The 23,667-nt window shown below is 52.3% G+C and overlaps 1 protein-coding gene across 9 annotated transcripts in view; it reads right to left on the minus strand.

Annotated features, from left to right (window-relative positions):
• Rnf213 (ring finger protein 213) overlaps positions 1 to 23,667 on the minus strand; it is a 119,062-nt gene that overhangs the window by 77,316 nt on the left and 18,079 nt on the right. For 5 of the 9 annotated variants that reach the window (XM_074044935.1, XM_074044930.1, XM_074044934.1 and 2 more), the window contains exons 2-12: positions 22,070 to 22,194; positions 16,601 to 16,764; positions 13,131 to 13,271; positions 8,010 to 8,549; positions 7,629 to 7,751; positions 6,861 to 7,036; positions 6,349 to 6,504; positions 5,877 to 6,079; positions 3,860 to 4,143; positions 3,084 to 3,343; positions 1,487 to 1,684 (exon numbers count right to left, since the gene is read on the minus strand). In XM_074044935.1, coding sequence (XP_073901036.1) covers positions 1,487 to 1,684; positions 3,084 to 3,343; positions 3,860 to 4,143; positions 5,877 to 6,079; positions 6,349 to 6,504; positions 6,861 to 7,036; positions 7,629 to 7,751; positions 8,010 to 8,549; positions 13,131 to 13,271; positions 16,601 to 16,764; positions 22,070 to 22,166 — 2,342 coding nt within the window. In that variant the 5' untranslated portion in view covers positions 22,167 to 22,194. Of the gene's footprint in view, positions 1 to 1,486; positions 1,685 to 3,083; positions 3,344 to 3,859; positions 4,144 to 5,876; positions 6,080 to 6,348; positions 6,505 to 6,860; positions 7,037 to 7,628; positions 7,752 to 8,009; positions 8,550 to 13,130; positions 13,272 to 16,600; positions 16,765 to 20,421; positions 21,928 to 22,069; positions 22,195 to 22,335; positions 22,357 to 23,667 lie in introns of those variants that run through there. The other 4 variants (XM_074044938.1, XM_074044936.1, XM_074044933.1 and 1 more) reach the window with 3 other exon arrangements.

A 23,667-nucleotide genomic window follows, 5' to 3' on the forward strand; every position in this document is an offset into this window, starting at 1 on the left:
TTTTTTGTGTTCAATATTTTTGAGATAGGGTCTCAAGAACTATTTTCCTGGACTGGCTTCGAACCTCGATCCTTCTGATCGCTTCCAAGTAGCTAGGATTACGGGTGTGAGTCTTCAGCAGTGTGACTCAAGTGGTGAGTACCTGCTTTGCAACCCTAAGCCCCAAGTTCAAACACAGTCCCACCAAAAAAACAAACAAAAAAGCAGGGAGGGAAACAGTAACTTAAATGAACAAAATATGACCTTACGATTTGACCCCCCTCTAGGACCTGCATCTAAGTCTTTCCCAAGACTTTTTCTGTAAATGCTTTCTTGCAGTAGGGAGAGGTCTTCACATTTGGAAACACACCACCATTGTTCCTCTGCTATAAGCCAGCATCACGTGAAGGTATGAGCAGCCTACAACAAGCAAAGCCCTACTTGTAAGAATCTGTGCCAAGGCAATAGATGGACAGGGAAATAGGGAAGAATGCCCACCTGAGCATCTTACAAAGAAAAAATGCAGAATGACCCGAATGTCAGACCTGACTACGTAAACACAGATGCATTGTTCAGGTGGGAATGTGAAGTCGTGCTTATCCTAACACCGCCAGTGTGTGTACTGACACAAGACTCAGTTCACCAAATCCTGTGAGGTGCAAAAATCAGGTTCTTTTGGTTTATTTCTCTTTTTCGTTGGAGTTTGAACTCAGAACCCTGTACTAGCTAGCAGGCACTCTACCACTTGAGTCACCCACCAGCCCTTTTTGCTGTAGCTATCGCTAAATGCTGGGGCCATCCTGCACTGTTATCCTCTTAGCTGGGATGACAGGCACAAGCCACCATGCTCAATTTTAGTTAAGACAGGAACTTAAGGCCCGGGTTGGCCTTAAAACGTCATCCTCCAAATCTCCACCTCCCAAGTAGCTAGGATTAGAAGCTTGAGTCACTGCTCCCAACAGAAAAGTAGGTTCTAAAACAGAACAGATAATATTATCATTTGTTCCTGGTGCTCCTGTGAGCACGTAAAGTGCTGAAATAGCCACATTTGCACAGAATGTGAAAATACATGCACCACGGGGTCAGCAAGGTGCATCTCTGGACTTGTTGGTCATTGCTACACTTCTCTTTATAGCTTTTCTTTTTAAAATGTTAAAGCAAAGCTGGGCGCCGGTGGCTCACGCCTGTAATCCTAGCCACTCAGGAGGCAGAGATCAGGAGGATTGTGGTTCAAAGCCAGCCCCAGGCAACTGGCAAGACCCTATCTTGGAAAAACCCAGCCCAAAACAGGGCTGGTGGAGTGGCTCAAGATGTAGGCCCTGAGTTCAAACCCCAGTAGTGCAAAATAAATAAATAAATGAAATGAAATAAAATGTTAAAGGAAGCATATGTCTTCTTTCATTGGAGGCAGGCATGAGTCCACCACAAAAGCACACAGGGCTCTGGAAACAGAGCTTAAGAATCTTCACTACAAGACCAGCTGGGTAAGCACAGCTCTACAACTTACCGTTCGGGTGCTTTTTCCCGAAACTGGGAATAGGAGATTCCTTCTAGGGCCGCCCAGGTGTCCTCAGGCTGGTTCACGGAGTCCCTTCTGGGCGGGGACAGCTGCATGCAGTAGTGCAGGACAGGCAGGGTGCCCACCCAACGGTCCTCATGTGCATCCGTGCACCTTTGGCACAGGTTCACCAACCACTCTCTCCATCTAGAAGTGAACCGAGAACCCACAGTGAGTGCAGAAGGGCTGTATCACATCTGCCCAGCAGTCTGATGTCCCAGAGGGAAGTGGCCACCACCTGAATGGAGAAGGACCATAATGTGTGGCTCAACAGTGTCATCACAGCGGGAAACACTGGTCACAGGGAGGTGGGTACACTGGCTCACCCCTAGTGCGTTTGAATGCCCTGTCCTCCCTACCTTGGACTTGCGCTGAAGTCACCGCCATTTACCCTGAGGAGCTCTTAGAGTCTGGCCTCAGTAAATCTAAATGCAAGGCAGCTTTTTAAATGGAGGGGGTGCGCCTGCAAACGGCGCATGGCCTACGTCCCCGGCTACACGTATTAGCTCTTCCTAATCCTCCCACTCACTGTGCCAGCTCCCATGTCCTTGCCATTGTTCCTCCCCTTTTACAAAACATACAGAGATCTCCTGCATATTCTAAACATATAGCACCAACAGGAGCTGCCTGATGACACCCTCAAGCTCAAGTCAGACACAGCCACAAACAGGGCTGCAGGCTCACAGGGCTCAGAGGAGGTCTCCCCTACCACATAAAAGGTCAGTGCCTTGTCACCACCCAATGGTCCATGGCCCAACGGTGACAGTGTGCTTCTCAAACTAAACGGCCATGGCAGAGCACAAGGGCTGGCAGAGTGGCTCAAGTGGTAGAGTGCCTACCTAGCAAGCATGAGGTCCTGAGTTCAAACCCCAGTGCTGCCAAACAAACAAACAAACAAACCAACCAACCAAACAAAAAAAACCAAGGCAGAGCACAGGGAACAAATGCATCCCAGTGGCTTTCACAGACACCACAACCTGTGCGGGAGGCTGCTATTGCTGTACTGGGAAGCTTTCTGTTGCTATTTTTGACTTTATTTTATGCACTATTTTTTTGAACCCAGAGTCTCACTATATTGCCCAGGCTAGGCTCAAAACATTCTCCTATCTCAGTCTCCTGAGTAGCTGGGATTACACACGCATGCAACTGTACCTGGTTCCAGGGAGCTTTTAAAAGCACGGTATTCAAGAGAATACAGAACATAATAACATCAAAAATAAGCCAGGTGTGATGGCACCTGCAATCCCAGCATTCAGAGGGAGATAGGATGATTGTGAGTTTGAGTCCAGGCTGGGATACACAGGAGTTACAGGCCACCCTGAGCTATCTAGCGAGACCCTGTCTCAAAATAAAAATGATATTGATAATATTTATAGTAGAAAAGGGCTGGAGAAATAAATACTGAAATGACAATAGTGAGTGTTAAAATTTGGGGTGGTTTTTATTATTCCTTGTGTACTCTCTGCCATTCTACAAGTGCTTATTATTATAATCAGTTGAAAACGTAATAAATAGTTTTAAAGTATTTGAGAAAAATCAGAAATACCTCTGAGATACGCCAAGGAAGTGGTTTAGGTCACTGTCGAGGGTGTCTGTTGAACTGGCACACGGGGTGAGGAGGTAGCACAGTGACATCAGGTCACTTTCGGGTAAGGAAATTTGGGTATTTTCCACCACAAAAAGAATGATCAGACCCATTCTGAGCTTGCTCCTCACTGCACAGTCTCTGGGCAGAGAATCCTTGTTCTTTCCTTCCAAAAACGGCACCATCTGCTTTTTCATGTACTCCCACAGGTGTTTCTTTACCTGACACGAGGAGAAGATGACACAGGAGCCCTTGGGTGCAGGCCTCATGCTGCACAGAGCTGGGCAGGGGACCAAGACCCAAGGGCAGGGGGAGCTCCACAGGGCCTGGCCCTGCGCCCCCCACCACCCAAGGGGCAGCAGGGGGTTGTGAACATTCGATCCCAAGCCCTGTGGGGAGGGAGCTAGGGGGGCAATGCTGGAGAGGGCTCACTGTCGCCTCCAAGACAGCTCCAGGTCTGTCTCCAGACCACCAGGGCCCCTTTCTTTCCACTCCACCCCATGTAGGGTGGTCCAGAGTTCCCAACGCCAGGCATGGGGCTCAGACCGCACTGGGGGGAAGAGAAACGTGGGAGGGGTGGAGCGCTCTCCCAAGAGGCAGCAGGACAAGAGAGAGCAAGGTTTTCCTGCCACCATCTGCACCTCGCCCAGTCAGTCAGGGGGTCACCTGGCCTCTGGTAGGTCGGGAGACACTGTCTGACCACACCAGCACTGCAGGTGAAACAGGGAACCCCATACCTCTGTCTCTTCATACTGCAGAGTGCGCCATGGCTGTGCGGTGCCTTCATGAATCATAGGGACTCGGACAACTTGGTAAAACTGCTGGAACTGGCTGAAAAAGCTCTTCAGGTTGATGGCACTCCAGGTCTGGAGGACGCTGAAGATTCGGTCCAGCATCACTGTGGCTGCCATCTGCTTCCCTTTCACCAGGTCCTTCCTCGTCTTGTCTATGATGTGGTCCAAGGCCTTTTTCAGCATCCCAGGAGGACGCATACAGATGATGTCATCATACTGATGCCACTCTGTGGGTGACAGCAAGGACAATGTCAAAACCCACCACTCCTGAGCGCCCTCCAGAAAGGCAGAACACCATTTACGTGCTCTACACCAGCCACACTTACTACAGCACTTTATAAAGTGTATAGTGCTAAATAGCAGCTCTCACCAGCACTGAGCGTCATCTGGCACATGGTGGGTATGGATGGTGCCAGCACTGTTTCCCATGTGTATTGGCAACAGTGACGCCCACCCCATAGAGAACAACGCAGACACCCAGTGTGCCAGACAGAGGCCTTGGCAGGTACCTGGCACAAAGCAGGGGCTGAATTAATGGCTGCTCTTAGGACTGGCAGAAAGACAGGAGTACAGACCTAGAAACCCAGTGAAGTCAACTGTGAAGTAATCAGAACACCAAAGTGGTGGGTAAGATGACCAGCTCCCTCTCCCACCACACATCACACACATACACCCCCACCACACACACCCCACCACACACACACACACCATACATACCATACACACCACACACACACACCCCACCACACATGCACACACCACACACACTACACACACATAACCATACACACACCCCACCACACACACACAGCAATGAAAATGGGTGAGGAAACAGGTGTCTGAGGAGGCCTCTGAGACATGGTAGGTGCTGTGCACTGGCAGCCCTGACACCCGACTCTGCCTCGTCCCTGCCGGGTGATGGCCTGTGACTGTGTACTTTCTGACTCATTCATCACCTCCTTCAGAGAGCATCTCTTGACCTTCACTCCAAATCCCACCACCTCTGCAGCCCTTAGCAATGTGGAAATTCCACACTTCCTGTGGAATTACTGGAGCAGTACCTGTCCTCACCTTACAGCTGACGTGCTCAGAGCACACTGCCCTGTTATTAATGTAAACTACGTTTACGCCCAGGTGCGGTGGTCCTAGCTACTTGGGAGGCTGAAGCGGGAAGGGGGCTTGAGCCCAGGACTTAGAGGCCAGCCCGGGTAACACAGTGAGACACTTCTCAAAAAATAAAATTTGCAAAACAGAAAATAATCCATACTATAAAAAGCTACTAGGACTCCGTCTTTGCCCAAGGTGAAGTAGTAGGGACTCTGTATAATCACTTCTGTGTCTTGTGTTGCCTTAACAACACAAAAGAAAAGTCATTTTTCTCAAGCCGCTGCCATGGAGAGAAGGAGTCTCGCTCCTGGCAAGGCCCGTCCTGGAGAGTCCTGGGCAGCCTGGTGGACAGGAGGATACGGCTAGGAGCCCAGGCTGACCAGGACAGCTGAGTGTGCGGGAATGAATGGCAGGGATGGAGCTGCCCAGAGGGCCTTTCTGGACTCAACAGTCAGAACGTGAAGGCACTGAAGAGCCCTCTGATGGGCGGGTAAGAGGCACTGAGAGGCACGTGGTAATGATGAGACAAGTACAGTCACCACCTGCAACTCCTGTGTCCCCCTTCCCTTCTCTCGACCTGTGACCCTGCTCACCTGTCCCCTGCCATCCTCCACCCGAGCCTGGCCCTCCCTGCAGCTTCAGCTCCTCTCCTTTGTCCAAACCCCTTTCCTCATTTCCTCACACAAGCAAGCGGCTAAGGTGAAGTGTGCTGAGTCTCAACCGTGTATCGGACCAGAGCCAGGCTTCCAAAGATGGCTTCATTAAACACCAGGGGCCAGCACGGAGCAAAGGACCTGCAGACACCAGCAGTCAGCTCCCCAGAGACACGCACGGGTGCCGCACGGTGGCTCACCTCCGGAGCCCGCCAAGAAAGACTGCACGATCAGACAGCGGTTCACGTGCTCGCCTTTCTTCTGCGGAGTCTTGTAGATGAACTCGTACTCCACGTTACCCTTGCCGAGGTCAATGACGTACTTGTATGGGATGGGTTTATCCAGGCTCTGCTTGGGAATGACCATGCTGCCATCCAGGAGAGACCCGTTCTCCGATAAGTCCCTGTGGGTCAACAGGACACACAGACAGACGGTTATCCGAACATCCTACCCTGGACAAACCAGTTCTCGCACACGCCACGGACGGCACACCCAAAGCGATGATCCACACTTTCAGAACAGCGCACACTTCCAGCCAGAATCAAGAAAAAAAGAGCCACAACCAAGTGGGACAACGAGATGCCTGACGGGATATTTGTTAGAAACACTCGTTTTCCATAATCACTTGCACACACATGGTGGGAGGCAGCTCACGGCCTCCCCCGTACTCACTCGGTGTAGTACATCTCGCAAGCGTTCTTCCAGGCTGGCTTCCCCAGTCCTTCTCCCCCCCTGACAAACACTCTGTGGTGGTCGGGGTTGAAGTCGAAGTGCTTGGAGAGGATAGCGTGGAAGTAGACCGTGACTCCTTCCTCGGGGCTCAGCGTGCTGGGGAGAGCCAAGATGGAAACTGTAGCTAGGCCTGTGTGTCAGGCACACGTGCGCACGTGCGCTGTTTGTGCATCAATGCACCCGAATAAAAGTCTGATGGCATTCGGGGGTTGAACACACCGTCCTCAGAGAGTGGCCTCTTCCCTCCCTGCAACAGGGAGGCCAGCCCCTGTCCCAGCTCCAAAGCAATGGGGACGGCAGGGCGGGGAGGTCAGGTTAGGTAGGAGTCTGGGCTGTTAGGACCTCTCCCGAGTTCCACAGAGCCATGTTGGCCCTGTGACCTCAGGGATGATTCTGAAAGGAGGACTGGGACCTGTGGCCCCCACAGCCCCCGAGACAGGCACCCTTCCCACCTGGCTGTAGCCTCCCGCACAGAGGAAGCACGCTGGTTCCTCTGCTCCTCCTTTTTCACAGCAGCTGCGTAATTTCTGTCACTCCCTTCCGGTTTCTTCTGGTCTTCTGGCTTCAAGATCCTGGTTTCAGCCGTTTTCTTCCCAGGAACAGTCGGCTTGGCCTTGGATTCAGCTTCCTGAAACAAGCAACCCAACCCCGATGTTTAAGACCAGCCTTCCCCTTCACCCTACAGTCTACACACGTCCATTTCTGCTCAGAACCTTCCAAAAGCCCCGGAAGCCCCTCTCCAATCTTGCCCATGGCCTCCCCTCCCCTCACTCACTCAAGGGCACCAGCCTCTCTGCTCTGAGAACAGGCCCCACCACGCTCCACCTTGGGGCATTGGCACACACCATTCCCTTTGTCAGGACATGGTCCTAGATAGTCCATGGCTCGTCCCCTCCCCCCTTCTGGTTTCATCTCCTACATCACCTCCACAGAGGCCTTGCCCAGCTGCCGGGCTGAGGCAGCCTTCCCCCCTCAGGACTTTCCCTGGGACCCTCCAGCAGCGCTCATTCCACCCTTCTCCATGGCACTTTCACTCCCCCGCGTGTTTTCTGACACTCTCACTCTAGCCGGGGAGTGCTGTGAAGGCGGGCTTTGCCTCATTCTCGCTGTATCCCTAGCACCCCATAAACATTCACTAGCAATCCCATGGAGAGGGGCTAAGGAAGGACCAGTCCAGGGCAGATGGCGGGAGGAGGGTCCCACAGATAGACCAGGCTGACCTGGCAGTGCTCCTTGGAGGCAGTGGGGTTTGCGGGTGGCAGTTTTGTTTTCTGAGTCTTGTCTTTCATTTCTTTCCCAGCCTTGTTAACTGAAGTAGCTGACTGTGCTGTAGCATTAATTGGCTGGAAGAAATAACGACCCCAAATCTCTGAGCCACAGAAACAGAACAGGAAGGACAGACTTCAATCCAGTGACTTAAGGGTCACCATCAGCCATAAGCTGAGTGAGTGACTGTAGGGAGAGGGGGGCTGGCAGCCTCTTCCCTGCCCACTCCAGGGAGCAGGTCCCAGACACCCTCCCAGACAGGGTCCAGACACCAGACATGCATGGCATAGCAAAGTTGTTGAGGGCACCCCTAGCCACCCCTCCCTGACACTCACTCCAGAGGCCGGGGCTGCTGCCTGCTGCCTGGCCGTCTGTGCTTCCTCCCTGGGAGCACCGCTGTCCCCTTTGGACTCAGGCAATGGGGACTTCCAGGCAGCATCTTCAGCACTAGGGAGGCCTTCACAGGCAGAGGGAGTCAGGCCAGATCCCTCCTGGGAGAAGCTTCTGTCCACAGCGCACGTGGAAGTGTCGTGGTCCTTCCCTTCCATGTGTTCCTGGGTTATAGCACTGTTCTCACCTCCCGCAGCACCATCCCTGCCTCCTGTAGTTTGACCCTGCAGGGTGCTGCTGCCACTCTCAGAATGCATGACTGAGCCGTCCACCTCCGGTGACACCATCCCTGTGACCTGGGGCTGGCCGGGCTGCCCAGTGGGACCACCATGCAGGACTTGGCTTTGGGGCAGGGCTGAGTCCTGGGATGCAGGGTTTGAAAGCAAATCTAGACTCTGGAGGCTGGAGGGAGACAGGGACAAGGAACTTGGCTCTGAAGAATCAGAAGTGTTCTTATTCTTTTTCTTCCTTTTCTTCTTTTTACTCTGAACAGAAAAAGAGATGCTAATATTACTTCTTAGATTCTCTATCCTCTAACCAGCATCTCCCACTAAGTTCCCCTCCATTTCTCAAGTATGTCCAGCTTTATGTGGCAGGTCACTTTCACGTCCTACCTGCAGGCTTTTATTTAACCCTGGGCAGAATGGAAGAAACAAGGGGGGTAGGTGGCAGAGCTGAGGGACAACTGGCTAGGCAGCATGGCCACACCCTTTGGTCTGCCCCAGCCAAGCTGTGAGCCTCGCTCTGGCAGGATCTCCCTGGAGGATGGATTTTGAACATTAGAGACATTCAGGCCTCTCCATGACCCATGCAGCTTATGTCACCTACACAAGAATCGGACTAAATGAAAAGGTGAGGGTGAAAGGTGCAGTTAGGGTGGCTCCTAGCTGTACCCCAAGCTCCCAGGCAGGCTCCCCACCTTTAGGAACCAGGATTGGAGCCTGAGGGGTAGGTGTGCTGGGTTCCCCAGGACCCACAAGGCCCCAGGGTGTGATGTTCTGGAGTGATCATATCGCCCCTGACCCCTGGCAGTAAGCCATGAGGCCCCGTCACACAGACTGATAGCTGGGACTGTTCCTTCACCCATCCCACAGCCCCCACACCTCAATTAAGTCATCTGGAAAAAGGAAACAGAAGAACTTGCGATACATCTGTAGCTTCCTTCTGGGTCACTCTGTCCTAAGGGACCCCCTTGCAGACCCACCCAGACGACCTCAGCCCACCCCAGGAGCCCTACAGAGGGAGTCCTCAGCTTGTCTGAGAACCGACATCCACTAAAAGAAAAACAGGTTTAAGAAACTTAAAGCAGAAACTTCTCCAACTTCCAAGTGCAGCCAGATGTTGTTCACACTCAGAGGTGGGCAGACCTCGAGGTTCCTGGTTTCCACGGGGACCTGCAAAGCTGATGCTGCCAGTCCAGGCCTTGCTGTGAGCAGGAGACCCATGGGCAATTGGTGGTCACACAATGCATTGCCTAAGAACTACAGGGAAGCCGTGCTCCCACCCCCAGTCTGTACACCCTGACTTGATGGGTCTGGGTGTTCCTGGGCCCCAGCTGTCTCCAGCAGCTTCCTGATGGTTCAACGAGCAGCTGCTGTGGTTACCACCAAGTCAGCCAGCTACAGGGTGCGTGAAGGTCCACACCACCCTGGACCCTTCACAGAACTGTAGGAATTTTAGTACTTTATCCAAAGGGCTTCATTTCCACAAAGACCTACTGGGTCACCTGGGTCTCTGAGGCACAAGGACGTAAGAGACTGACAGGGTCCCATCCCACAAAGCAGGCAGCACAGCGAGGGCACGGCAAAGGTCAGAGGCCACCTGACCCAGAGGCTTCCTGAGGAGGTGGCAGAGGCCTGAGTCTGAAAGATGCAGCAGCCCAAGGGCCATGGCTTTGTCTCTTTGGTAGAGACTTGCAAGTGTTTGTGATGGAAGACGAGCATGGCCTCCCACAGCCTCCTGTTCCACCAGACTGAAAGCCAAAGTCCAGCATGGCCCAAAGACCCCTGCATGGCCGGGTGCCGGTGGCTCACGCCTGTAATCCTAGCTACTCAGGAGGCAGAGATCAGGAGGATCGAGGTTCAAAGCCAGTCCAAGCAAATACTTCTTGAGACTCTATCTCAAAAAATGCTACCAGAAAAAATTGGGCTGGTGGAGTGAAGGTGAAGTCCTTGAGTTTAAGCCCCAGTACCACAAAAAAAAAAAAAAAAAAAGCCTCCTGCATGGCCTGGCATCACTCACTACCCTGGTCCAGCCCTGAAATAGGAGACTGGAGTTGAGATTTGGGGGGTGAGGGGGGGAGGGCGGGATCCACCAGCATCTGGGGCTAGCAGGGCCTGAGCAGGTAAGAAGTCAGCCACAAAAGGATGCAGGCTCTAGGGAACAGAGGATGGGGTGAAGAGGGGTGGGGCCAAGGAACAGGCATTCAAGGATGGTCAGCAAAGAAGGAAACCTGCTGTGGACACAATGAAGGGTCAAGGTAATGATTAGCAGGGTGTGATGGTGCATGCCTGGAATCTCAGCAGCAATCTTGGGAAGCAGAGCCAGAAGGACTTCAACCTCCATCACTACACACACATACACAAAAAAAAACCCCAAAAACAAAAACCCAAAATGGGGGGAAAAAGAAAAGAGAGAGAATATGGCGACGAGATTGAGGTGAGAACCTAAGCAGAGAGGATGTGAAGCCCCAGTGCGTGGTCCAGACAGAGCCATCAAAAGACCATCAGGATCGGGCACTGGTCAGCCACATGGACAGGCTGGAGGGACATCTTGTGCTGGCCACGTCCTCTCGCAGGTGGGGCAGTGCTGGAGACTGACAGCCAAGGGCAGGTGGACAGTGAAACTACATAGGCCCAAGAGCAGGAGGGTGACAATTGGGTGCTCGGTGCTCCCCAACCCCTGGGGGGCCAGCCAGCTCCTCCTAGTAGGACTGATAAGAAGGGCTGCTCAGGTCCTAGAAGCCAGGAGGGCCAAGGTCAGCATGGCCTCTCTTGTGATAGCAGCTCAGCACTTCCTTCTAGCCAGCTGGTCACCAGAGCCTTGTTCTGGGAAGAGCTCCAACCAGAGCCATGGGCGCAAAACCCACTCGCTTCTCTAAGACCAGTTTCCTCACTTGTACAGAGACTGGCCGTGTCTCCACCAGCATGCACCATGGCTTTGAAGAAGTGACAAGAGGGGAGTGTCTGAGAGAGGGACCACTACTCAGGGAAGTCACGAGGACAAGTACAGCCCTGGGCACAGGCAGGCGAGAGCAGAAGGAATCAGAGAACAGGCAGACACTGTGTGAACCTCCTTGAGGCTTAGGAAGACTTATGTAATTATGTAAATGCAGCATTCATTTATACTGTCTGTTTTTATTTATCCTGTTTCTTGAGGAAAGGATCTCAGCTATGTAGCCCCAGCTGGCCTTGAACTCATGATCCTCCTGCCTCAGCATCAAGAGTACTAGTCTGGTAGAATGTGGCCATTCCTGTAGCTTGGTACCTTTACGATAAATCTCCATTCATTTGCCTTCTTTTTCACATCCCTAATAGGTACTCCCGGCAATTTATACTCCAGTGATCTAGAGAATCTTTCCGACAAAATGAAACCCATTCAGATCTACACTATCTTTTACATTTACTAGCTGGTTCCATGTACAAATCTGGGGTGAGAACAAATCGCTTCCCAACATCAAAACTTCTATCTTCCTTCTCAGGAAGCATCCTCTTCCCTGCAGGCTCAGGTTCGCCTTTCTCCTAACTCATTTGTCCTCTGCATTTTTGTTTTCAATGATGGAGATAGAGCCCAAAGCCCCTGCACGCTAGGCAAACACTACCTCTGAGCCACGGCCCAGCCCCGGTGTAGTTCTCCACCTGTGCTTCCGTCCTGAAGGGCTCACCATGCCCACTGCACTGTCAGTCTGGCCAAGTCCAGCCCCTGTGTTACAGGCACCAAGCACCACAGTGGGAGCTCCTGCCACATCCAGTCCACAGGCACTGATCGACCTGACTCGCAGGGCCCGGGGTGACCTTACAGGGCAGTGGCTGCTCATTTAATCCTTGGGCTGTGAAGTGTCTGGCAAAAAGCCTTGTGCATTGAAGGCTGGGTCCCCCGCGGGTAGCACTATTTTGAAACTTTAGTTGGAGGAAGTAGGTCACTGGGGTTGGGTTATTGGGGGCTGTACCTTATCCCCACTCCCTTCTCTGTCCCTCTCCCCTCCCTCTCTCTATCAATAAAGCCAGGAGGCTGCCTCATGCTCCTGATGCCATAACCCTCTGTCTCTCTACAGGCCCAGAAACAACGAAGCCAAGAACTGTGGACAAAAACTTCTGGAACCACGAACTAAAATAAATCCATCTTCCCTAAAGTTATTTATGTCAGGTATTTTGTCACAGCCGGGAAAAGTCTGACAGGTACAGGAAGTAACTCTTTTTGAATCACTCCCCAGTGTCTGAAGCCACCCTACTTCTGTTAAGCTAGAGTGCTAGTGACCTATCAGCCAGTTCCAATCTGGGGAAATGGTTCCTGAGACCCTATCTCAAAAAAACCCATCACAAAAAAGGCTGGTGGAGTGGCTCAAGGTGTAGGCCCCAAGTTCAAACCCCAGTACCACAAAAAAAAAAGGGGGGAGGGGAGTTCAAGAGGGCACCCACCATACTGCTGGTGTTTTGAATATGTCTAGGACCTGCTGGCCAGGGCACAAGCTCACCTGGCCCCCTGTCTGTTCCTGGGCACCTGCAGATCACACAGGCTTGATCTGTTCTTTTCTGTGAGAAGAGTGCTAGGTTGCTTATGGAGCTTTGGTCGGGGAAAATTAATTTCTCCAGATGACAAAGGAAAGTTTCACAAGAAATAAAAGCTGAGTGACAGGATAGGCAGCATTCCCAAAATATCCTCAGTCACTACAGCCACAACCTGAGTCAGCACTGCTATGTCATAGACTGGCACAGGTACAACCTGGGCATGGCTCAGTGCCCTGAGTTCTCCTTCTCTGCCAAGATTGGGCCCTCAGTGAGGTGGTGGCTTACAAACATGCAGGGCTGGGGTGCAAGGCATTTTGTGCAATGATGCATGGGCACTACCTGCACAGCGTCTGCAGACAACACGCTCACGTCGTCAGATACAGTTGCATCCTCTTTCCTCCTCTTGTCGGGAGGGTAATGAGCAGTTCCCAGCCCATTGGCTGTGTCGTCTACAGGATCTATAACTTCGAGGACCACTCCCTGTTGAAAAACGAGCCCCTTCAGACAGGCCAGGGTTACCCCATGCACCACTCCAGCAAAATCACCAAGGATCCCTAGCTCAGTATGGCTACTGAGCAGGGCTACCCACTCATGGGCATGGAGCCAGCTCACCAGAATCTTTGGTGGCCCAGGGCCAACAGGCTGGAGGGTGTAAGAAAACCAAGAAAGGGCCCCTGCCGGCGGTCAGAGCCAGGCCACACAACAGTGGAAGTGCCCTGAAACCCCGACCTCCCCATACATGCAAACTGAGGGCCCAGTCCCCAGGGCCTCCACCTGCACGCCTGTGCCAGTGTTCCAGACAGATGTAGCTTCAGACATGAGAAGGGGCACACCAGCCCAGGTACCTAAGGCAGAGCCAGGCCAGGCCTTCATAAACTGAGATCAGAGTGGGCACACTTCTCTGACCCCACCAGGCAGTGCCAAGGGTCTAGCCAACTCCTGTCACCTCAAACCAAGCAGCACAGCAGGAGGCTGAGGAAGGGAAGCACACCGAGGGTGCAGGGTCAGCCAGGGCCTTCCATCTAACACATTCTGTATAGGCGGACTTACCCTTCCCTCACTGTGTGAAGTGCAAACCATTAGCCTCTGAGAGAAAGTGACACCAGCAAAAAGCACCTGCTAGTTGGCACTGAGTGGCCACCAAACAAAACTAGGTGGAGACTGGAAATCCCACTAATAGGAAAGGGTGACTTCCCCCAGGATCCCCTTCACCACACACTCCCATCCATGGGTAGCAGGACCCACTCTGCTGGGATGGGGCTTGTAAGTGCCTGGCCATCTTGGCTTCTGAGCCCATCTATCTTGGTACTGCATCATCCCACAATGTTGGAGCATCAAACCTGTGATCATCCCTGAGACCTATTCTTGGCAACGCGTACATCACCTGCAGATGAAGACCCACACAAGTTCACCATGGGACTGGGAATACACAGAGCCTCTGCACACTAATCTCAGTGTTCACTTGTGCACTTGGCTCCAAATTTCAGGTGTGGCTTGTGCACATTCAGGCATCAGTTTTACAAATCTTTTATGACAGTCTGTACATAGTGTTAACATCATATAAAATGGACCTTTTTTTTTTTTTTTTTAACAGTGCTGGGGATCCAGCCCAGGGACTCACATTAGGCAAGTGCTCTACCACTGAGCTGCAGCACCCCAGCCCCAAACCAATCATTTTAAAGTGACCTCAGTGGTGTTCAGTACACTATTTAAAAGGCTCCCATACTCGTCACCCCAATAGGAAACTGGTCTCTATCTCCCAGACCTTGGCAACCACCGGCGTGCTGTCTCTCTATGGATATGCCTGTTCTGCATATTTTCTATAAATGGATTCACACAGTTGAACACTGCATTATTTTATTTTATTATTTGTGGTCCCAGGATCAATCCAATACCTCATGCATGCTCGCTAAGCTCTTTACCCTCCAGCTGAGGATATTTTTCTACATAGGAAATTATTCTTGACAGTTGTATTTTTCTCTCCCCACTCTGGATATGGCATCCTGCTGTCTTCTGGGCTCAATGGTTTCTGGTGAGCAACTGACTGTTGCTCTAATTGAGGGTCCCTTATATGTGACAAGTTGTTCACCTGCTGCTAAATTTAAAAGATTCTATGTTTAACTTGACAGTTTAATCCTAATGCCTTTTCTTTCGGAGGGGAAGGGGCTAAGGAGTGCATTCAGTGCTTGCAAAGCAGGCGCTCTACTGCTTGAGCCACTCCTCCAGTCCATTTTGCTCTATTTGGAGATGGGGGTCTCACAAACAATTTGCCCAGGCAAATTCTCTCCATCTCAGCCTCCCAAGTAGCTGGGATTATGGATGTGAGCCACCTGCGCCCAGCAGGTTCTAATTTAGAGTTCTAATGTGTCTTGGCATTTGGTGAGCTTCGAGATTAGTATTTGTCACCAAGTTTGTGAAGGTTTTGGTCATTATTTCTTCAGATTCTTTCCTCTACTTCTGTGACACTCTTTAGCGTATATTTTCATGAAGAGACAGCTATGCTAGATTTTTCCCAGGGTGCTTGCTCTCCATGTCCGTTTAGCATAGCCTGAGGCTTTTAGTTCTTCTGAGACTTATCTAGTGACCAACATAACAACTTTTGTTTGTACCTTTTCCTTTGCTTACTAGAAAATCTGCACCCAGATCACACTCACATCTGTTTTCCAAGTGTTTTTACACCCTCCAGACTCCTATTTCTGGGTTGTCTACCCTGGTACCCTGATTGCACGCTGGTTTTTGCTTGTTTGGGCTTTTTTTTGGGGGGGGAGTTGAAGTGACAGATGGAACCCTGGGCCTTGCACATGCTAGGCAAGTGCTCTACCACTGAGCTGCATCCCACATACACACACCTCACACCCCTTCACACACACAGACCAACACACCACACACACACACACACACACCACTGATACACCTCACATACACACTAACAACAGACCACAGCACTGCCTGCTGTGTCACTTCTCATCCCGGCTACACCACAGAGCACCACCCACAAGGAACAAGACAGAAAACCAGCCACTCCTCGCACTCTGGAGGCTGAGAAAGGAGGATCACAAGTTCAAGGCCAGACTGGGAGACATACAGAGGAAGCAAAGAAGAAAGGGAAGGAAGGAGGGAGAAAGGAAGAAAACCAGGTCCAACCTGGTTACAGAAAAATGACTTCCATCTCTCTGCATCCAGCAGGAAACCTAGAAGCTGGACTTGGTGTCTGGGTCTCCAACTGAGCCCAGGAGCCCCAACTGTTCTTCTGGACCACTTCCAGGAAGATCCTCTGGGAAGCCTGGCCAAGGGCTCTGACTGGACCCTTCCTGAGAATGCATCCTGTGTGTCTGACACATGGAAGGGGCAACTGGAGGCCATGGGAAGACAAAAGAGAGCTCAGCTCATCCTGTGGAAAAGGGCATCCAAGCAGCCAGTGCATGTCCTGAACACCCGTCCTGCTCACAAATGGCAAGTCACCTCCAGGCTCGCACCCTCAGTACAGAGAGACCCAGAGGAGCACGGGGCCACAGGTGGCAGAAGCCCAGCCCCACACCTAACCCAGAAGCCATAGCTTCTAGATGAACCAGGAACAAAGGGCAGCTCTACTAGTACTGGGAAGCAGGGCTCCATGGGCAGTGGCACTTTCAGGAACCAGTGGGACAGCTATGCAGTAAGGCTGTCCCGGAGAGGCCACTGTGGAGACGCAGGAACAGTGAGGGTGACACAGAACTGACCCATCTCAGTCACCAGTAGAACCATATCAGGAAAGAGCTTTGGGGAAGTGCACAGCAAGGGGACAGAGGACACAGGGATAGATCACTCACCTTCTGGACCGTCCAGGAGGCATCAGAACTGGACTCGTCTGGAATCACCTGCCAGTCTCCGGAGCTTAAAGACAAACTCAGGTTTTCTTCCACCTTCAGAGCTTCTCCAAGCTCCATCTCTTCCTCTGGGGCTGAGGCCACCACAGAGTTGTTGTTCTCAGAATCTACACAGCAGATAAAGGAGGAGTCAGGTAAAGCACTGAGCTCTGAAAGGGCAAACTGGAACCTTCCCAGGAATATGCCTGGAGGGATCAACCTTGACCCCCTCCAAGGTCCTGGGGGTGGTTTCTGCTCTCGGCCCTGCAGGACGGGGTCAGGACTGAAGGATGAGGAGTGAGGCAGACAGACAGAGGCCAAGCAGTCCACCAGACATAACACTGGGGTACCTGCAGCACCTCAGACCCCACAGCTCTAAAACAGAACTGGTCACCCTTTCCCTTCTGCCAAAGACATTCGTCCTCTTTACTGAGGAGCACCCCAGTCCAAGCATCTCTGCCAGGGGTCTCTGGATACCTAGCCAATCCATGCACCCCATCAACCAAGAGCCATACCTGTGCAGAGGTACCACCCACACGCTCTCTCCAAGCTGCACACACCTAAGCCTGAACCCCACATCTCGTGGCATCTCTGTTTTCAAGCCAGGGTCCCCATGACTCCACAGTCTCTCACTCTAGACAGTGTCATCTCAAGCCTGGTTGTATGCCTGGAACCTTCTCTTAGCCTCAGCCCCCAAGACCACTCTCCAAGGTCCCAGGCGTGCCTAGGGTGTACCCACTTTTGGGTGCCTTCTCCAGCATTCACTGGGTCACTACTCATCTCTTCTGTGCAAGGTCTGGGTTGTTGTTTTGTTTTTGTTTTTTTTTTTGCCTGGCTGGGGTTCGAACGCAGGGCTTTATAAATGCTAGGCAAGCTCTCTACCACTGAGCCACATCCCCAGTCCTTTTTCTGTGCAGAACTGACATTTAGTAAGAACCTGGGGATTCTGAGTTCTCCCCCTTCCCCTCACTACTGCAGCGGGGTGATCAGTCCAGTCAGCCTAACCCAGTCAGAACCTGGCATCTTTCCCAAGTGACTGACTCAGAAAAGGCTGATAGCAAGAAGTGTGGAAGGGTTCCTGTTAGTGGCATATCTGATACGTCCATGTGTCCTTCTGGAGGGAAGCTGCCTGTGCTCCACTTGACCTGAGCCTGAGGACAAAGCTGAGGAGAGGGCAGGGTTGCAAGGACCACAGAAAGGAGCAAACGCACCCCCCCCCACCTGAACCCCTCCAGCCAGGGCTTGGGCTTCCTCCTTTCTGCTGAGAAGGGAGGGGTTGTTGTTGAGTTTCTTCAACATAAACAGTCCCAGTATCAAAAAGAAAAAAACCAAGAGAGGTTCCCTCTTGGTTTTCCCTTTTGGGGAAAAGTGGCCTCAACTTTTCCCCAAAATGCTTGGCTTCCCCAGTAAAGGAAACCAGAAGGAGCAACGAGCTGCCATTTCTATCTGTGTCCTTGACTATCCCTAAATACAATCAAAAAAGCCAGAGAGGGTTGGGGTGGAGACACTATGGCCAGGCGGGCAGCTGGAGAGAAGTCCGAAAGGCCACACTGCAAATGCAGAGTCCTGGATGTACAGGACACATCCTCCCAGCAGACCAGCCTGGGGCAGGGGCTCTGTCACAGACACAGCCTGTCAGGAAAGTGCTCAGGGCTGGTGGCTCCTGAGACAGGCTCTGCCATACAGCTGCTCCAGGTGCTGCTGACCACAGGGCTTCTACACATGTGAGGACTCAGAAATGAGCTGGGCACCGGCGGCTCACACCTGTAATCCCAGCTACTCAGGAGGCAGAGATCAGGAGGATCAAAGTTTCAAGCCAGCCAGGGCAAATAGTTCACAAGACCTATCTTGAAAACACTCATCACAAGAAAAGGGCTGGTGGAGTGGCTCAAGTTGTAATCCCTGAGTTCAAATCCCAGTACTGCAAAAAAAAAAAGAGTGAATGCTTAACCAGCACAAAATACTTTAAACTGTGATACCTCGTGAACTCCTCACAGCAGCCGCTTTCCTGGCAGGTCACTGCTCCACAGGTGAAAAAATGGAGGAACAGAGAGGTTAGGCAACCTGCCCAGATCCTCTGGCAGCACCAGGAGTAATTGCACTGTCTCCTACAAGCTTCAGAGGTAGCTGGGGCAGAGGAAACAGCACTCCAGGTTACTGTCATCCAGGCCCTGTCACATGTGGCTGAATCAGAGCAAATTCCTGTCCCTAGCAGAACTCCCAGCTCACAGGAGCAGGCTGGCAGCAGGACCAAGCACAGGTATCTAAAAAGCTCTTCTTCACACAGACCCTAGTGATGGAGAGAACAGTGGGGGCCTCGCTTGGATAGCAGAATGAGTCAAAATGTCACACAAAATTCATTTAATCTAAATTAGTCAGCTGTGGCGACATCCAAGGTGAGGCTCATAAATGACCATCTTGGCAGTAGGTCCAGGCTACAGCCATAGGCACCCCAACCTGTGCTGGCCACCAGCCAGCCTGAACTCCAAGCCATCTCCACCTCGCCCTCACTTGGAAAACAGCTGCAGCTTCCCATCCAGAGCATAACAGGCTTCGAAACCAGGATGCAGGCAACTATAGTGCTGGGGGGAGTCCCCAGAGTGGTCAGACTATGGGGACACAAGGAGAGGTGGGTGCCAGGGGCTGTGAGAGAGACAGAGGTTCAGTTGGGAAGAGGAAAAAAGTTCTGGAACCAAGGGTGGTGCTCAAGCCTATAATCCCAGCACTTGGGAGGCAGAGGCAAGAAGATTGAGAGTTCAAGGCCAGCCTGGGAGACACAGAAAGACTCTGTCTCCAAAACAAAGAAAAAGTTCTGGAAATGGAGGGTGGTGACATGAATGTGCTTAATGCCACCAACTGTATCCTGAAAGAGGATCAAAATGTCAAATCGTACCTTGCGACTATTCTGTCACAACTGAAAAAACAAAAAACCAGCACATAGAACATCGTTCTCCCAGCCTACCCTGGTGTATGCCAGGACCTGGGGGATAGGAGTGGACAAAACTTGGAAAACCCAGGCTATTCTGGCCCCTCCTCCACCTGGTGGACATTCAACCCCCTCCCACCCACCTGGGGGAACTAAGTCTGCAAGTGTCCCTCACTGAGTCTGGGTCCCCTTTGGTCCCTGGAGCCCTCAGGTACCTCAGTATCAGGCTTTCATCCCCTCTTGATCAACGGTTTACCCCACCACACCAGGGGCGAGGCTGAACCCTAATCCCCTCTGGCCCCCAAGGCAGGACTGTTCCTTCAGTGAGAGGCATTGGACCCCAGAACTCCCACTCCCACCACACGCGCGCGCACACACACACACACACACACACACACACACGTGCACAGCCTCCCGACCTTCCCCGCCCTCACTGCCATGGAACTCTGGTCTTACTTTCTTCATTACAAAACCACATAGCTTTAATAAAAACTTGGAAAATGCAGAAAATAAAAAGTACATCACCCCCCCACAAAAAAATAACCTTCTAGCACCTGAGGCACAAATTGAATTTACATATTGAAGAAACCTCCCAGGACATCCCCAACCTGAGGCGCAGTCCTCAGTCACAGCACTTTCTTCCCCCTCCCACCCTGTAAAGCTACCACCCTCCACCTGAGACCCCCAAATGCTGCCCTCCGTGCCTTCATCCATGGGGTCCCCAACACCCCAGCTTCTGGGAGCCTCTGGGCAGAGGCTGGCCCTGCAGAACTCTGCCCTGTCTGAGCCCCCAGCCCACCTAAATCCCCCTCTCCTGCAGCACCAGGACCCAGCACCTGGGCCACCCAATCTTGGGCACCTGGAGAACTTGCAAGAGGCTGAAAGAAGGGACTGCTGCCTCCTCCGTGGATCCAGCCAGCACCCCAAATCCTGGGTTCAGTGTCTGTGTGCAGTGCTGGGGATGAACTCAGGGACCTAAGTAGCAGGCAAGTGCTCCACCTCCGGGCCACATCTCAGCCCTGGTTTCAGTTTCTATTTCTGTAAACAGAATCACAGCCGGGTGTGAGGAAGCAAGGGCTGGCACCCTGTGCAAGCTGACTCGGCGAGGTGGGAAGCCCCTCCTGCCTTCCTGGAAGGCAGTGGGAAGAGGCTCGGGTATGAAAAGGTTTATAGCGTCTTGTAAAAAGTCACCACCCATTTCTCAGACAGAGCTATGCTTTTCTTCCTGTTAGGCTGGCAAACACGTGGGCTGCCTCTGCAGCTCCTTACCCAACATGAAAGGAAGGGCAAAGGGACGGGGATCTTTCAGGGACAAGGATGAACGTGAGGCTGCCTGTCTCCCCAAAGGGCCTGGAGAGTAAATGAAGCTCCCCAAGGTGCTCTGTCTGCCCCACTCCACCCCCTTTCAGCTGCCATTGGAGACCACATTGGGGACCACTTTGCATTGTCCCATGCACCTCATTAAACAATCCCAGACCTGCCTGTTCATTTCCTCCCTTCATGCTGAGGTACAAGCTCCAGACTCTGCCACTTGCTGGCTGTGTGACTATGGGCAAGTCACCTAACCTCTCTGTGCCCCACCCGCAGCACTGGTAGGATGGGGATTTATGATACTCTATACTCAGCACAGGGCCAGGCACACCCAGATTAGCAGATGGGATGCTTTTTTAATCTCTGGAACTACAAACCCTGGCCCCAGGGCCTTGGTCCAGGCAGATACATCCTGCTCGGAATGCGGACCCCTCAACAAGAGGCTCGGTCATCCCACCCCTCCATCTCTATTGCAAGGAATCTGTGATCAGTTGGCCATCAGATGGTCATCAGGTGTGCCCATGATTCTGTAACCCAAGTCCTAGGGGTCCAAAAAGAAAAGATGGAAGTCCCAGATCTGACTGTCAGCCAGCGTGGGCCTGAAGTTCCTATGCAGACAACAGTACCAGAAAGGCACCTGTGTGCCTTCAGACAACACCTGGTCTTATCCCTTTCCTGGTGTAGACAGCAAGTAAATACAGGGCACCAAATGTGTGTGGCACTGTGCCAAGAGTGTGGGATAAAGCAGTGGACTGACAGCATCATCTCCTGAGAAGTGGCACCCTGGGGTGTCCCCGGGTGCGGTGGGGAGAGGACAGCAGGTGAGGCTCACCTGATCTAAAGCCCTGACTCAGGAGCTCTAGGACTCAGGAGCCCTCCATCCACAGCCCGAGCCAGAACGGAGCGCAGGTGAGCTGTGGGGACCCCTCACAGTCACAGCACAAACCAACAGCAGCCCTCCTGAGACTCCTCTGAAGTCCTTTCTGGGCCCTCGGCTCAGTCACAGACTGAGGCTTCCCCCAGGGGGAAGGAAGGGAACCCCAGTTCTCTCAAAGAAATGAAACTGAACTTTTAAAAAGTCACAGGCACCTGATGGTTCTAAAGCAGGAACTTGGCCTTCGAGCCCCAGGTCTCCCAGCTGGCGCCAGGTGCCGTTACACCCCCCCCCCCACCCTCCCCTACCCCAATTGGCTCACCTGCTCTCGGGTCTGCCGGATGAAGCCTGGTTCCACACCGGCTGCAGAACTTGGCAGCATCCTCTCTGGAGACATGCTTGCACTGAGCACACTCCATGCCACCAACGCGCAAGGGCCCTGCAGACCTGCAGGAAAGAGCACACATTTCCCGGCTGCTGGCTATAAGCCTGCGCCTCCTGTCATGTGACCCCGTCCTGCTTCAGTTTCATTTTCTGGGAAAGAGAAAAGATTATGGCCCAGAAGGTCCCTAATCAATCGAAACTCACGGCCACTGCCCTGTCCCAAGTCCAGCGCCTCCTCAACTGGAAACCAGGGATCTCCCTCCCACCCTCACCCCCCACTCTGCTGACTTCCTCTCCGCCTTCTCTCCTCTGCAGTGCCTGCCATTGTTCCCCGCAAGCTAAAGCGATCCAGCTGAGACCTGGAGCCAGCTGCTTCCCCAGGACAAGTGCTGAGAAGGAGCGGCAGCTGAGACAGAGCTGCACCCTGTAAAAACTCTGACCTCCAGACCTGCAAAACAGCTGGGAAAGGTGTCTGCAGCCACACCCAGCTTGCAGGCACAGCTGGAGACACAGGTGGCCCTGGTGTCTCGGCATCTCTTATCACCTATGAGGCAGAACAGATGGAGACAGAACAATTATACTTTTTAATTTTTTTGGTGGAACTGCATTTGAACTCAGGGCTTCATGCTTACAAAGACTGCTTTCTACCGCTTGAGCCACACCGCCAGTCTACCTTGCTCTGGTTATTTTGGAGATAGGGTCCTGAGAACTATTTTCCCGGGCTGGCCTTGAACCACAATCCACCTGATCTCAGTCTCCCAAGTAGCTAGGACTACAGGCATGAACCACCAGTGCTTGACTATTTTAATAAATATTAAAAGGGCCCAATTTAGACATCGGAACAAGGAAGTAAAGACTAAAAAGCCCGAGCAGCTACCCCCGCCCACCTTTTAGATATTAAGTTACAAGAACTGAGAGCCATAAAGGGCCGTCTGCCTTTCTCTTTGGCTCATGTCTTTGTTTTTGTGGGTTTGGGGGGATTTTTTGGTGGTGCTGGGGTTGGAACTGGGCCCTGAGCTTATAGGCAGGTGGTCTACCACTGAGACAGGCCCGCGGTCCGGCCTTCTCATTGAGATGGTAATAAGCTGCAAGGCTCCCGGGAGGGGTGGAGGGACAGAAGAAAGGAATGCCTGGCCAAGGGAAGTCATAAGACTCACCCACTGCCCCTGCTTTGGGTGGGCCTGGGTGACATCGCCAGGTTTTAGCACCCACACTAGTCATCTAGATCCACTGTCTTCCTGATTAGAGGTGCTAGACACTTGGAAAGTCCTTTTATCGTCTTTAGTCCCATTTCTCCCTGCTTTTATCCTGTTAGACTAAACTTCTTTCCTAACAAACTTATCACATTCACTGTATTTTCTTCGTATTTTGCCTGAATCCTTTTCTTGAGCCCAGAAGCAGGTTAAACAACTGCACTGACTTTGCAGTAACAACTTGTTTATGTTGGTGGAACTGAGGTTTGAACTCAGGGTTTCACACTTGCAAAGCAGGCACTCTAAGGCTTGAGCCACTCACAACCTGTGAAAGCAAACAAAC

The sequence above is a fragment of the Castor canadensis genome, chromosome 11 (genome assembly GCF_047511655.1).
Source record: "Castor canadensis chromosome 11, mCasCan1.hap1v2, whole genome shotgun sequence".
In the NCBI taxonomy this organism is placed as follows: domain Eukaryota; kingdom Metazoa; phylum Chordata; class Mammalia; order Rodentia; family Castoridae; genus Castor; species Castor canadensis.